This window comes from Ursus americanus, chromosome 14, assembly GCF_024610735.1.
Source record: "Ursus americanus isolate L20-20 chromosome 14, mUrsAme1.1.p, whole genome shotgun sequence".
NCBI classification, from domain to species: Eukaryota; Metazoa; Chordata; class Mammalia; order Carnivora; family Ursidae; genus Ursus; species Ursus americanus.
In genome coordinates, this window is record NC_142140.1 from 57,842,067 (window position 1) to 57,857,467 (window position 15,401).

The 15,401-nt window shown below is 57.7% G+C and overlaps 1 protein-coding gene across 1 annotated transcript in view; it reads right to left on the minus strand.

Moving 5' to 3' along the window:
- Window positions 1-1,253: 1,253 nt before the first annotated feature.
- The window catches only part of CELF5 (CUGBP Elav-like family member 5), a 49,900-nt gene continuing 35,752 nt past the window's right edge, over window positions 1,254-15,401 (minus strand). Inside the window, exons 5-13 of the mRNA XM_045804411.2 lie at window positions 14,892-14,971; window positions 12,797-12,943; window positions 12,061-12,202; window positions 11,826-11,972; window positions 10,280-10,342; window positions 9,641-9,724; window positions 6,656-6,799; window positions 4,396-4,563; window positions 1,254-3,091 (exon numbers count right to left, since the gene is read on the minus strand). Of these exons, the coding sequence (XP_045660367.1) occupies window positions 4,436-4,563; window positions 6,656-6,799; window positions 9,641-9,724; window positions 10,280-10,342; window positions 11,826-11,972; window positions 12,061-12,202; window positions 12,797-12,943; window positions 14,892-14,971 (935 nt within the window). The 3' untranslated portion in view covers window positions 1,254-3,091; window positions 4,396-4,435. The remainder of the gene's footprint in view (window positions 3,092-4,395; window positions 4,564-6,655; window positions 6,800-9,640; window positions 9,725-10,279; window positions 10,343-11,825; window positions 11,973-12,060; window positions 12,203-12,796; window positions 12,944-14,891; window positions 14,972-15,401) is intronic.

A 15,401-nucleotide genomic window follows, 5' to 3' on the forward strand; every position in this document is an offset into this window, starting at 1 on the left:
ATCAGCTGCTTTAGGTCAGATGGGGAATCTGTGTCCCGCGTAACTAGCGTGAGTGCGGGTGCAGAGAACGTGGCACCCGGTGCCCGGCGGGTGGAGGGCTGGCCGTGGGGCTGGGCCTGGTGCTCCATCAGGCGGCCCAGACACCCAGCAGCTCCGCACCCCCCCACCCCGCACCCTGCCCCAGAGAACTCAGGCAGGTGTTCACACAAACACATCTGAATATTTAGTGGCACGATTCGCAATGGCCAAAAGGAGGCGACACCCAAAGTGCAGGGACAGATGAATGGATACACAAACTGTGGTCCACGGTCCTACGTGCACATCCCTCGGTCATGAGCAGGAGCAAGGCGCTCCACGTGCTGCCCCAGGGATGGACCCGAGCCCATGACAGGGAGGGAACCGGACACAGAAGGCTCCACGCGTGTGAGTCCACGTGTGTGACACGTCCAGAACAGGCTCCTCCACGGACGGGAAGGGGGCTCGCGGGGGCCGGGGGAGGTTACTGTTCACGGGGATGGGGTGCTTTTGTGGGTAAGAATGTTCTGGAATCAGGCACACATGGTGGCTGCACAACCTTGTGAGTGTGCTTGATGCCACTGGATTGTGCATTTTATTTTATTTTTAAGATTTTATTTATTTGACACAGAGAGAGAGACAGCCAGTGAGAGAGGGAACACAAGCAGGGGGAGTGGGAGAGGGAGAAGCAGGCTCATAGCGGAGGAGCCTGATGTGGGGCTCGATCCCATAACGCTGGGATCACGCCCTGAGCTGAAGGCAGACGCTTAACGACTGAGCCATCCAGGCGCCCCTGGATTGTGCAGTTTAAAATGGTAAAAATGGTGACTTCTATGCTATGTGAATTTTACCTCGATTTAAAGGAAATGAGTATTGCAGGTGTCTCGCTCCTCCCCGGGCCGCCTCCGTGACAGCAGAGATCAGAGCCAGGTGGCCACTGCCACAGCCCTGGCGGCCAGCGCAGGGACGGGAACACCGAAGGGGTCCGGCAGGGGTCGCATAATGCGTGAGCGTGCGACCCGGCCGTCACGAGCACCTGCTCGTCTGGAAGGAACAGTTCCATCTCCCCAACTTCTGGACGCATCAGAGGCATCTTGGTCACGGGAATATTCTCGGAATATCTCCTCCTGCGTCCCCTAATTTGACATCTGGTTTTTCTCTTGGCCAGGCCACTCAGCGGGGCCAGACACACTAGATCTTCACCGAGGAGAGAGGGCAAATAAGGAAGGACCCGGTGCTTTAGCAAGTAAAACTTTTATTAAATAAACTTTCAGTTTCTCCAGACCAAAGAGAGGCGTTTGGACATAAAGATGATGTCTGCAGCTTCTCACCTGAACGCGCCACAGTGACAAGGACCTCTCCAGCCATAAATTCCAACCAAGTCAACCCAAAGTTCCCTCTAAGTCCCTCTCTTGTCTTCTTTTTCTGTGTATGTGTGTGTGTGTGGCCGTTTGTCTCCAAAAGTCGGTTTGCAAGTTGAAACTTCATGAAATTACTCGTAGCAGAAATAAAGTACATCGTACAAATCACGTAGGTCTTCGATGTGGAGTATAAAAATGGTATTTACAGCCAGTAAACATGGACCAGAAGGACACACGCCACTGCACGCCAGCACGCACTCCCAAGCAGGCCCGGCGGGGGCTGGGCAGGTGCCGGGGACGCGGACGAGGCCCCCTCGCGGCCCCTGGGCACGCGCTTGCACACGCAGACGCACGGGACACAGGCACGCTAGAGTGTCTCGGAACAATTATCAAACTCTGGAATATCGAAACAAGTTGGTCATAAGATTTTTTTTTTCTTTTCCTTTTTTTTTTTTTTTTTGCTACGTGTTTTTTTTTTTTTTTTTTCTGGGTCAGTCAACACATTTTGGTAGAAACAAAAGGGAATGCTGTTTTTTTTTTTCTTTACAAATTTTTTTTCTTGAGCTTATTAAGTTCTCTGGTGCCTCACTTGGCAAGAGGCCCCACTGACGTCCAACGAACTTGACTCTGTGCTTCAAAGTGGGTTTTCACGATTTGAGTAGCTATACAGAGACGCCCCCAAGACCTCCCTCCCCGCCCCGACTAGGAAACAGAAATCCACTGTCATCTGATTTTTTCCCCCATTTTGTTCTCTTTTCTTCTTTGTATCTGCTCAGAAAGACCAAAATTAAAAAAAGAAATCATCTGTAGAGGTATCCGTGGTACAGGGGTGCTGGGCCAGTGCGGGTTGGCTTGTCCAACGCGCTTGGCAATCGTGGTGGTGAGATCGTGAACTCCAGGCTGGTGATCCGAAGGCAGGGAGGGTGGCTGCCTGCCCTTGGGAGGGGGCACAGGGGCGGGGATCCCCAACCCCGGTCTGCCCCTGACGGAAAGCTAAGGGCTATTGGTCACATGAGTAAGGCTATGACGGGGGAGGTGGGGAGGGGTCTCTTTTGTGCCTACATCGGGAAGGCAGGGCCCTGGGGCGAGGGAGGGGGTAGGGGTTCCGGAAGCTGCAGCTAAGACCAGGGACACTCGAGCTGGCTGAGCCAAAGGGCCTGCGAGAACCGTCGGCAGCAGGGGCCCAAAGTCCTGGAGGTATATCGCGTCGGCTGATGATTCCCAGTGCTTCTCGGTGCCCTGGTCTGACATGACAGCGGGAGATGGGGAGACACTGGGCTGCCCGGTCATCCTCAGCCCTTCTTATGTCCCTGCTGAGTGACCGGGCCAGGGTCACCTTCTCTTGGATGGAAGGAAGTCGGAAAAGTTTGGTCCCATGATCTATACTCAAAAAATATATATACCGTCTATAGCTCTCTATATATATGCATATATAGATATAGGAAACGTGATTCAGTTTGGGGGCCGCCAAGGACGGGGCGGCGAACCCCTCGGCCCCCAACTCAGGAGCCCCCCACCCCCAGCGCCGGGGCAGACCACAAAGCCCCCTCCCCACTCCATGTGGCCTTCAGTAGTGTTTCACATTAGGGGGTTGGGGGGCAAGGGGAGACGGGAGAGGAGAGGGAGGGCTGGTGTCCAAACTCAGTTGTAATTTACGGAAAAGTCCGGGATCGGTTGGAAGCGGGAAGCCCTCCTGGGGTGGGAACGCCCCTCACCTGGCGGAGAAGGGAGGGGCGTTAGGGTGTGGTGACGGGGGTCTTGCAGGCCTACGGTATCGCCTCCCCCCCCACACCCCCTGCCCTGGCCAGGCTGGGTTCTGGGAACCCAAGCGCCCCTATCTTTTCAGAGAGAGTCCGTTTCCAGATTTGGAGGGCAACAAACCACCTTGGAAGGGACTTTGGGTCACTGAGCCCATTTCCTCCTGCAACCTGGGGCCAAGAGTTGTGTTTATTCTTGTCTCTCCTCCCCCTCCTCCCTGCCACTGAAGCTCCACGGAGGCAGGGAGGGGAGGCAGCCCCCCCAACTCCCGCCCCGTTTCTGGTCATTCACAGCTGTGTCCCCAAGCGCTGGAAACAGAGCCTAGCGCATAGTAGGTGCTCAGTAAGGATTTGCTGTCCCAGAGGGTTCACGTGCATGGGGCGTCTGTTAGTTGCCTGACCCCGTGACTGAATACCCGCGAATCTGTGGGTGCTGATTTGACAGGGTCTGAAAAGCACGCACAGCCCCTAACTGAGCACCTACTTCGCGCCAGACCCCAGGCGCGGCGCTTTGACGACGACGGCGCTCGTGATTGAAAAAAGAAAATCAAAGCAAATGATCAAAGGCTTTCCGGGTGGCGGGTCCTGGGCTGGGCAAACACCTCATCCCCAGGTGGATCCTCCCTGCTGCCTCTCGGGAGGCGACTTTCACAAACCCATTCCACAGATGAGGCTCGTCAAGGCTTGCGGGCAGTTACGTTTCCCCACTGGCCCCTGAGGCTCACTGTTCATTCCCCAAAGAAGGTGTTTAGTTGTTGATAAAGTTGTTCTCTCTGACAGCAAAATACACTCTTGGGGATGTGTTTGGGGGTATCTTTTTTGCGGGGGGGCATGCTGGTGAGCAGGACAAACATTCCGCTTTCTCATCAGCCCACTGAGCACGAATTACACCAAACGAGGAATGATGACAGGGGCCCAGCTGCGGGACTCACAGGAGGACAGAAGCCCCTTCCAGGACAGCCCGCCCCACCCCGGCCCAAACCTGGCCTCTCAGGCGAACTTCTATTCATCCTTCAGAGCCTTCTTCAGAAGGATTCCCCAACCACCCCCGTACCCTAGTTCCACCCTCTGTCCCAGCCCTGACCCAAGGGGGGATGGGGGTGACTCTGTCTAGCTCTGTCCCCACCGACCCAACCTGGGGGTCTCTCGTGGCCTCCAGCAGCATCCCCCGGGGCTGGAGAGGGTTTGGAGAATGAGGGGGTGTTTGGCCAAGACGGGGTGGGGGCGGGGGTGGGTGTGGGTGGGGCCGCCTGGCGGCTCACCTGGGCCAGGCCCGCAGCCTCCGGGCGGCTGGGGGCGCGGTCAGTAGGGGTGTCCCGGGTCTTTGGGCCGCTTCAGCTGCACTTTGAGCCTCTTCATGCCAATCTGAAAGCCGTTCATGGCCTGGATGGCCGTCTGCGCGCTGGCCGGGTTGTCAAAGCTCACGAAGCCTGCGGAGACCGGGGTGGACCCGCGATGGTGGGCAACGTGGGCGTCCTCCGCTTCCTCCAGTGCTGCGGCCCCGGCTTCCCGGCTCGCGGGGTCCTGGGGGCGGGGGGTGTGCGCTCGCAGGGGCAGATGGGCCCAGGGAGGTAGGAGGGCGTGCCAGAGCACACAGAGCAGCCTGGGGCCTGGTTCTGACACCCTCTGGACTTGCATGCCTCTGGGGACGGGGTGCTTGCTCCTTACCTGGGGTCTGCTCTGCTGAGACTTCCCACAGTCGGAGAGGACAGGTGAGGCCTCTGGGGGTCCCAGGAGGGCCACATTCTCCCTCCCTCCCCATCTTGGCTGCCTGCCTCCTTCCAGGCCCTGGATGCTAACCCTCGGCCCCTCCGAGACCGCAATCCATGTGGCATCTTGACCGTGCACTGGACTCTCTCCGTCTCTGTGTGAGTGTCCTGTGTCTCTTCTCTCTGTCCTTCTCATGCTCTTCCTCTCTCTGCCTTTTATCTCTCTTTCTCTATCTCTGTCTCTGTCTCCATCTGTCTCTCTACCCCATCCCCCCCCGCCAGGCGATCAGAAACATCCTCGCCTACCACTCCTCAAGCTCCCACCAGCCCCACCTCCCTCCACCTGCCACCCCAGGCCACCCTGCCCTACTCCTGCCCCTCACCTCTTGGTCCTCACAGGTTTCCCGGGATGGTGTGGAGGCCACAGGGGGGCCCAGAGGGGCGAGGGACTGCATGCATAAGCATTTGAGGCGGGGATCCCTGAGCTCTGTGTGAGAGGCCGGGTGGGGGTCAGGTGGAGAGATGGTGGGAGCGGGGTTGAGCGGTCTTGCGGAGGCCCACTGGGAGCCATGGGGGACTGTGGAGCAGGGGGCTGGTGACGTCTTCATAGCTATTCTCCCTAACACCTGCCCCCACTGTATTGACCAGAAAACCGCGGCTCAGAGAAGGCAGACGACTCCTCACAGTTGAGAGGGACGGAGTGTGTTTTCTTCCTTTACACACTGCCTTCGGCGTCCTGCAAAGCAGGATGCTGAGGGGAGCCCTGGGCACGGGCAGAGGACCCTTGTTTGTGTGACCTCAGGTGTGCTGTTTGGCCACTCGGTGCCTCTCGCTCCTCCCTCGGTAAACTGGGGCAATTCTTCTATTTCACGGTTGGGTTCTGGGTATATACAGGAGGTGCTTATTAAATAGGCAACAGTTGGCCTTTCGAACACAACAGGGCGGGATTAAGAGTCCACATTTTAGAGTCAAACAGACTGGTTCTAATCTAGGTTCTGCCTCTCTGCTGCTGTGTGCACTTGGAGGCATCCAAGGCCCGGTAGGACCTGCCCCGTCCCCTCCCCACCCTCCCCTCCTCCCTCTCTCCCCCTCACTCACTCTGCTCCAGCCACACAGGCCTCCTGGCTGGCCCTCCAACATGCCAGGCTCAATGCTGCCCCAGGGCCTTTGCATGTGCTGCTCCCTCTGCCTGGAACCCTGTACCCCAGATGTTCTCGGGCTGGGAAATCTCATCATTTGGGTCTCAGCTGAAACATCAGCTCCTGCATACCAGCTTCTATGTCCTCAGGAGTAGATGGTGATGGTGTTCTTCATGCCATTCATAACCCCCTGGCCTATAGTCCTGCCTGGTTCATTTCCACCTCCTCCCCGTAAACCTGAGCTTTTCAACTCCGCAGCTGCTGGCCCGAGGTGCTCCATCTAGATTTAGATTTGTTAGAACTGAAACTGCGGCTCTGTGCTTGCACTGCCACACTGGAGCTGCCTGGCGGCCATGTGGGACAATGGCTCAGACGGCAGAGGAGTAGAGAACATCTCCCCCCACGGAGAAAATCCTGTTGGCGGCGCAGCGAGACTACGAGCTTTGGAGGGCAGGAATTTTGTGGGCTCCCTTCACTGCCCTGTACCAGCACCCAGCAGGGCACCTGGCACACAGTAGGTGGTCAGTAAGTGCTCATTCTAACTTCTAAATGTGATTCTTTTGGACCACACCCGTCTCACGGCTGACCACACCCTCCCACGCCCCTGTTCCCTGGCAGGGGGAGTCGAGGACGGGGCTGGCAAGCAGAAAGGGGTGCCTGCGGCAGGTACTCACCAAAACATTTGCTCTGGTTGGTGGCCCGATCCATAAACACCTTGGAGGAGATGATATTGCCGAAGGGCAGGAACATCTGCGTCAGCTCCGTGTCTCCAAACTCCTGGGGGAGGTGGTAGATAAACAGGTTACAGCCTTCGGGACCTGCAGGTGGGGGAGAGAAAGACATAAAGCCCCCAAGGAGAGGAGGCGGACCCCCCCCGGGGGGAGGGGCACGGGACCGGAGCCCACATCTGGCGTCTCCAGCTGTTAGGGGAGGGTGCCCGTGACACCAGGAAGCAGGGGTGCGGAGACGGCGGGGACGGGAGGCAGGGCGTGCTTACCCTCGCCTGTCTGACCCCACACTCGGGCACTCCGAACCTCTGATGATCCTCAGGCCCCAGATAATTTACAAAATTCAGATGGTCCCTCCCACCAAAACTGAGATAAATCCCTCAATGCCAGGCCCTGAATGATCCCCAAATCCCAGACAACCAGAAACGCCTGAAAAATCCCTAAACCGGCAACTCCAGACCACTGACGACATCAGATGAATTGTACGTGGGGTATGTGGACACCCTGCACTTCCTCTGCACTAATTCTGTAAATCTAAAACTGGTTTTAAGAATAAAATGTTCACGTTTTACCAGTCCGATGATCACAGAATAAAGTAAGACAAGTCATTCCTGGTCCCGAACCCCAAATATCTAGATAGTTTTCAAAACTGTGGCTAATCCTCCAAACCTTGAATCACTTTCAAAACTCAGATGACACAAAAATAAAATCAAGATAAAAAAAATTCTCTAGTCCCCAAACCACCTGGTAATTTTATTGTATTTTTATTTATTTTTAAGTAGGTTCCATGCCCAACGTGGGCTCCAACTCACGACCCTGAGATCAAGAGTCTTTTCCTCTACTAATTGATCAAGCCAGGGGCCCCCCGCTCCCACCTGGGAATTTTAAAATGATATACTATACCAACGAGAAATAATTTTTTAAAAGCACAGCTAACTCTCAAAACCATCCCCTCCCCAAATAATCCCCAATGCACAAGTCACGTAAAATCTATAAATAACATCAAACTTAAAAACCTTCATTATCTGAAGCCATGAACAGTCTCCCAACCTGCCCCTAATCCCAAACCAACAGATGACCTTCTCCCACGCCCCCCAAAACACGGAGAACCCCCAAACCACCAAGAATCCCCTTCGGCCTGGAAATGAGTATTCTCCACCCCAAGAAATACAAAACCAAAGATTACCCATTGACATCCAACCCTTATCTTCCCGATTAGGACCACACTTCTGAAAACGCTTGTTTTCAAAATGCAAGTGTATCCCAACATGACCGTCGTCATTGATGCGGGCACAATCTTGACCGCAACACGAAGGTTAGTTTGTGTGCTGTCTCATCTCCGAGAAGCACGGGGTGAATGCAGAAAGCCGCGCCCCGCTGAATCGGACCTCACGAGAACACAACACGTGAGCGCACACGCCCCGCACACACACAGCGGGAACACCTACCACTCCCTCAGCTCCCCAAGCGTGTCGTGAGCCACACGCATCCCCGTCCGGGGTTGCGACTCAACTCCCCGTCTGACTTCAGACAAGACTCTTTCCGCCACTTTGCAGCAGCCCACAGCTGCAACCCGGAACATGAATGCCACCTCCACAGGCAAACTGAGGTCTTGGCCACGATAAAGGGCCACACTGACCGTATTTGTTTTAACCTGCGCACGTGTGTAACACTGTGCTACCATTTTTATTAGGGCTCTATCTTTTGTTTTGTTTTGCTTTGTCACAGACAAAGGTTTGGAAGGGTGCAAGCAGGAGTCTTGTAGATTGTACAGTGAGGTTCTGCACGCTGCAGGGAACTCTCCAGAACGCCCATGGCTTACAGCAGGGCCGGCTGCCTCTGCACTAGCTTTTCCCCCTTAGCCTGGGGGGAGGGAAGTTGGAGCAGAGACCAGGGAGGGAGACACCCAGGTACAAGCTATCCACAAAACAGTGACCAGAGGCAGCTGGGCCCTCTCTGAAGCTTGCACTGGCCCGCCCTGGGTGGGGGGTATGCGGGTGTTGGGAGGTCACTGAAAATCACACTGGAGCTGCTGGCACTGCCAAATCCTCATGCCTGCTGTCTATGACTTTAACCACAGAGCCCCCTGGAGGTATAAAATCTGATGGAGAACGGGATAGCGGCTGGATGGCAGGGCTGGGGACCCCTCAGCCTAGGGCTCGCCTTCAAAGCTCAGCTCCTGTATCCTGGCAATGTCCCCCTTCCAAGGGCCAAGGGCAAGGGAGAAGGGGGGCAGAGCCTCAAGGAACTCAGTCTGCAGGCCAGGCCATCTGCGGAGCTCCCCTGGCCATAGGGCGAGTTGGTCACCTCTCCCCTGCTCCACTAGCTGGATGGACAAGGGAAAGGGCCTTCCTGGGTGCTGAGCCATCCTACGTGTCGGAACGGCCCCGCCTCCTTCCCAGTGACACCTCTTGACCCAGATGGTCGCTCCTGGTGCAGAGGAGGAAACTGAGGCATAGGGCAGTGAAGTGCTTTCCTTATGATGTCACAGTCAGACTGGGTGGATCCGAATCCCGGCTGTCTGACTCCAAACTCTAACACCTCCCTCCCTCCACTTTACTGAGGAGGCCTCAGTTTACCCGAGATATCGCATCACCACCCCCCGCCCGACCTCAAGAGGCGCGTCTTTTCAAAAAATTCAGAGAAGCGTCCAGTCCTGCAGAAGGCGGCTGGTGGGGGGGGGGGGTCACCACTAGTCCTACGGTTCCCACTTTCCAGAAGAGGGAGCCGAGGCTCAGAGAGGGTGACTCCGTTCCCCCAGAACACCCAGGGGCCGCGTCAGAACTCGAACCCAGGTCTGTCTGGCCAGCAGGCTGCGCTCTTAGCCGCGGCTCCCCGAGGTTACGCGCCAAGCCAGGCCAGGGGTCCTGGAGGTGGAGGGGGCGGTTAGAGGGCGGGGCTGGCGCCCAGGGGAGGTCGCGGCCCCCTCACCTTCTCGCTGCTGCTGCTGCAGGAGGGGCGGCGGCTGGGGGACGCTGTGCGCGATGGGCGTGATGGCCGCGGTAGGGTACATGGCTGCGGAGACCGGGAGCGAGACACAGGGCGGAGGCGGGTGTGAGGCCGGTGGGCGGCCCGGAGAGGGCGGGGGCGGGGCCACGACGATCTTGGGAGGGAGGCGGGGCGTGCCCGTAGTGGGGGGCGGGCCTAAGGGCGGGCCAAGGCGCAGGGAAGAGTGGGGCGGAGCCATGACTCGAGAGGGCGGGGCTAACGCCTGGCAACGGGAGGGGGCGTGGTCACGACCGGGGGCGGGCTTCAAGGAGGGGCCAAGGCCACACAAGATCAGAGTGGGTGGGGCCAGAGCTCGAGGGCGGGGCCCTGGCAGGAACGGGGCAGGATATGAGGGCGGGACCAGATGCTGCAAGGGGCTAGGAGGGGTGGGATCAAGACCTGGGACTGGGCCAGGGCCAGAAGTAGGAGGTGTGGCCAGGTTCAAGACGGAAGGCCAAATAAAAGGGAGGCCCTTGGGAGGCGGAGCCAGAAGCGTGGTGTGGCCACGGGGGCGTGGCTACACCCGGAAGGCGGGGCCGAGGGGCGGGCCCACGCCCGAGACTGGCCGGACTGCCCCCGTACCTGTGTACTGCTGGACTCCAGAGAAGGCGGGATGGAGGGTCTCGGCTACGGTCGGACTCTGAGCTGCGGGGCAGACGGAGGGGCTGAGTGGGACGGGGGCAGAAGGTCTTCCATCCACCCCCGATCCTTAGGACCCGGAAGGAGAGCAACAAACATCTGCCGCAGCTTCATCTCTGCATAAACGTTTTACAGGTATAGTTCCCATTTTACAGGTAGGAAAACTGAGGTTCAGCGAGGTGGAGCAACTGGCACAGGGCCACTCAGATAGGAAATGACAGAAGTCGAACAGGACTCCAGAGAGGTTTAACCATCACCCCCATCTCTGTCTGCATCCGGACCCCCTCGCTCTTCCCCTTTATTCTCTGGATTCTCCAGGACATCGGGCCTCTGCTCCTGATCACCCCCACTCCCATCCGTTTCCCTCTCTTCCACCCCAGGCTTCACTCATCAGACACCCTGTGGATCCCCCATGTGGCTGTGACCTCCCAACTGCTCCCAGGGGAGGAGATCAGGGGAGGGGAGAGGTTGTCCAGACCACTAGAGCTGGTGAATCAGGGGACATTTCAGCCAAAAGATTATGCTCGAATGGAGAGAGGTTGCTAGAGGATGGGAGCTGGGGGGGTGTGACCATAGAGGGGTCACATGAACGAATCACCCCATGGAGATGGAGCAGTTCTGTGACTTGATTGTGGTGGTGGTTACACCAGTCTACACCTGTGATAACACGGCACAGACCCCCCCACGAGTGCACGAAGTGGTGCAGTCTGAAGAAGGGCTCCAACTCCTGTTGAGCTCATCGTACTGCACCAGTGTCAGCTTCCTGGTTTCCACAACGTACTCGGGTTATGTAAGCGATTAGCACCGGGTGGGGGCGGGGGGCGTTGGAAGGACCAGGACCTCTTCGTGCTATTTTTGAAACTCCCTGTGAGTTCCAATCATTTCAAAATAAAAATAAATTCTCCTCAATGGTGGAAACGCAGATGACTTACCTCAGCTAAGCAAGGTGTTGGAGGAGGCCTGCCTGGGAATTGTGGTGTAGGGTCGGGAAAGGTGGGACCTCTGCTTCACAAAGGCAGGGCCCAGCCTAATTCGGTGCATGGCTAATGCTGAATGGATGGATACATGAATGAATATGGGTACTGATGTCTTCCTAAATAGCGACGAGTAATAATTAAGATTGATGCTGCTGTTCTTGGTAGAGGTGATGTGTAAGCATTTGACATGCTAATTTCATTGTCAATGCAACCTCATGAGATGACTGATGTCATCTGCCCCATTTCCCAGGTGAGGAAACTGAGGCCCGGAGACTCACAGAGACCACCCACGACCACCGAACTGGAATTTGAACCCAGAAATGTCAGGATATAAAGTTCCCATATTTAGCCACCCTGTTACAGCCTCTTTCTCTGTGCCCACAGCTCATGTCTGTTCAGCTGAGACTCCCTCTGTGTCCCAGGCACCGTGGCACAGGAACTCATGCCTGTCCCAGAGACACCCTCCCTGCCCCACCCCCCTCCCCTAAGTCCCGGGGGACCACTCCGGTTACCTGGGTAGGGCACAAGGCCATTGGCATACACGGTCTCTAGGGCGGGGTGCCCCCCAGGAAAGGGCACGACACCTGCAAAGCCATTGGTGATGGGAGCCACGAGCCCGGGCACGGCAGTGGTGCCAAGCAGCGGGGGCGAGTGCAGTCCTGCAGAACGGAGGAGACCACGGGGAGCCTGAGCCTGGCCCTGGCCCTGCCCTGCCCACCCACCCTTAGGCCCCTGGCAGACTCTCACCAGAGGCAGGGGCGATGGGCGTGGCAGGCAGCCCGTTAAGGCTGACGGCGCCAATCTGCTGGATGTGGCAGGGTGAGAAGGCCACGCCAGGGCTCAGGTAGCTGCCCGACGTGGACAGGACCGTTGTCTGCTGCTGCATGAGCTGGGGGTGGAAAGGGAGTCAGCGGGCACAATAGGGGTGGCACCTGCCCTGAGGTCATGACTCATGGGAGGAGGCCTGGTCCTCAAGTAATTTGGGGGGTGAGGGGGTCAGCCTGGCTATCTTGGCTCAGGCTGGGGTCAGGGCTCAGTAGAAATTGGGGCTCAGTGCGGGATCAGGGCTCAGCCTTGAGATGAGGGCTGAGTCAGGAATTTGGACTTGGTCTGGGATCAGGGATCAGCCAACACTGAACTCAGCCAGGGCTGGGTCTCAGTTTGGAGTCAGCCTTGATTCAGAGGCTCCTTTTGGGTTTGAGACCCAGCCTAGATTTGGGGGCTAAACATGGGGTCGTGTCATTCCAGAGCTGGGGTTCAGCTTGGGCCTGGGGTTCAGTTCATGGTTGGGGGCTCAGGAATCAGCCTGGATTTGTGGACTCAACCATGACCAGGACAGGATCGTGAGTCAGAGAGAGTAGGTAAGAGACAGAAGGATGAACAGAGAGGCAGAACGCCAACAGAGCATGGATGGACAGAGGAACTGAGCCGGACTCCCCCCTCCTCCGCTGGAGACAGAAGTGCCGCTGCTGGGGTCACTCACAGCCTGGGCGTAGGCACTGTAGGGGCTGAAGGGCAGGGTGAGGGATGGCGTCAGGATGCCCAGCTGGCCCACCATCTGCTGCATGCGCCGCAGCGTCCGCTCCTTGTCCGTGTCGGCAAACTTGACCACCAGGCTGGAGGAGGCGCCCTACGGGGGCAGCGGCAAGCAAGGAGGGAAGGAAGGAGGGAGGTAGCCAGGACTCTGGGGTTCCTGGAACCACGCCAGCTCTGGCCCTTGGGGGGAGCGCTGTAGATGCCAGCAGCTGCCAGTCCTGCCCACGGGCCCGGAGCTGCAGGACACCCACGTCACGGCGAGAACGGCTCAGAGATCAGCATCCTGGGCCTTGCACTTGACTGTGCAGCCGCCTGTGGGCACAGGTGGGGCATCCGGGCCCTGGGGGGTCGCGTCTGGGGCACAGGAGACGACCCTGACTATCAGCCACACTCTCAGACACGGAGAGTCCAACTGGTGGGGAGGAGCAACGGGGACCCAAGTGGAGGACCCTATAACTGTTGCTCACACCTGAGGACAGGTGAGACTCCAGCCTTCGGAGAGGGTGACATGCCGCCTTTGCTGGAGAGCTCACTCCCTGATGCGCCCCATCACTGGTCAGCTGTGTGCATGAGAAAGCCTGACCTCACGGTGAGCCGAATCCCGCCACTGCAGGGACTGACACTGAGGCCCGAGCGCCCAGTGTGCAAGGGATGGGAGGCTCTGACGCTGCCCGTCTCTTCGCACCCATTCTTGAGAACAGCTGAGAGGAGAGTTGATTTTCTAAGGCCTGTCTTCCCCATGGCAGATTCGGACACCTCTGCACAGCGCTGGTGGCTCCTGGCACCTGCTTCTAGATGGCAGAGCTACTCCCAGTGCCTGGCTGGTCCTCCCCAGCCTCTCACTGCTCCAGGCCTGCCCCCTGCCCCTCCCCACTCTGCCCCGGGGGACATTTCCAAGCGACCTGGCCTCCTCCCTGCCCTGTCAAAACCTTCCATGGCTCCTCATTGCCCTAGGAGCCCCGTGTTCCTCTCCATGGGCTGCAGCCCCTCCAGCCATCTCCCCTGCTCCTGGGGCTACACGCCCCCACCCCCACCCTGCTCATGCCCCACGCCCACGTCCCTCTGCCGGCCTCAACAAAGCCAGACCACCGCTCAGGTCCCGCCCCTCTAGGAACCCTCTTGTACACTCCCACACACATGAACACACTCTCTCACACACGTTCACCACACATACGCACACTTACACACACACACGTTCATACATGGTCACACACTCATGCACCTAAAAACATAACTTCACACACCACACCTGCTCACACCCCCATGTGAGTACACTTACACGTGGACACACACCATGCGTGCTTCCACTCACATCCACATGCACACGCACCGTGCACATCACACCGTCGCACACGCGCATTCACACAAGGCGTTCAGAGGCACCCAGTCACACATGTACACAGGCAACCACAGACACGCATACTCACACTCACGCTCACCCAGCCACACACACTCACACACTGGCCCTCACATATGCCCGCAGACGCGCGATGCACTCGTTCCCCCCACGTCACCCAGGCAGACTCACACATACATGTGCGCTCAGTACACACGTGCGTGCACACCTACATGCATACTGCACAATCCACTCACACACACCCATTCACTTACACATGTGCACTCGCACACACACGTATCCATACATATTCACACACACGTCATGTGCACATTTACAGTCACCTCCTCACAACCACACACCCAAGCACTCACTCACACACTCTCTCTAAACACAGACACAGACACACACATGCTAGTCCACACGTAACCACACATGCAGCCACACACGGGCAGCACATCCGTGCACCCCCACCCCCACACATTGCACGCTCACACACTCATATGCTCCACACAGGCATGATCGCACACTCACATGCCTACACCTACCCACACCACCGTCAGGCTGCAACTTTCTCTCCACCCGCGCCTTGCTGAGGAACGGCCCGAGGCTACCGGTTGGTGGGAACGGAAGGGAGAGATTTGGTCCCTGTCCCCTCCCCACTTCCGCACACCCATCCCCGTGGCCCAGGGCAGTCTCTACTCACCGGCATGGTCTGGCTGCCGTGCAGGGCGTGGATGGCCGCCTGGGCTTCGGTGTGGGAGGAGAACTTCACAAAGGCACAGCCTGACCCAAGAGAAAGAGAATGCGTGAGGGGTAATGGGGCCTTTCTGGGTGGGCAGGGGCCACAGGAGAGGGGACAGGAAGCCCTGGACAGCTGGTCAGACAGTCAGAACAGAGAGACAGCCAGTCATCTGTTCAGACAGACAGCTGGACAGTAAAGGATCAGGCAGTGAGACAAGCGCACAGCCGGTCACAGAGTATGACGTCAGCCAGGTGGCCACCCATGCAGTCGGAAAGCCACCAGCTACACAGCTGTCTGTGGCTCACACAGTCGGACAGACACTATGAGGCAGTGTGCAGTCGGGGGGGCAGGTCCTGCCTGCTGGAACAAGTGAAGGGCACAGGCTTAGAGAACACCCACCAGTCGCTGACACTGTGAGATCGGGTTGTGATCAGATATGCAGAGAGACATTCAGACACAGGTGCTGAGATG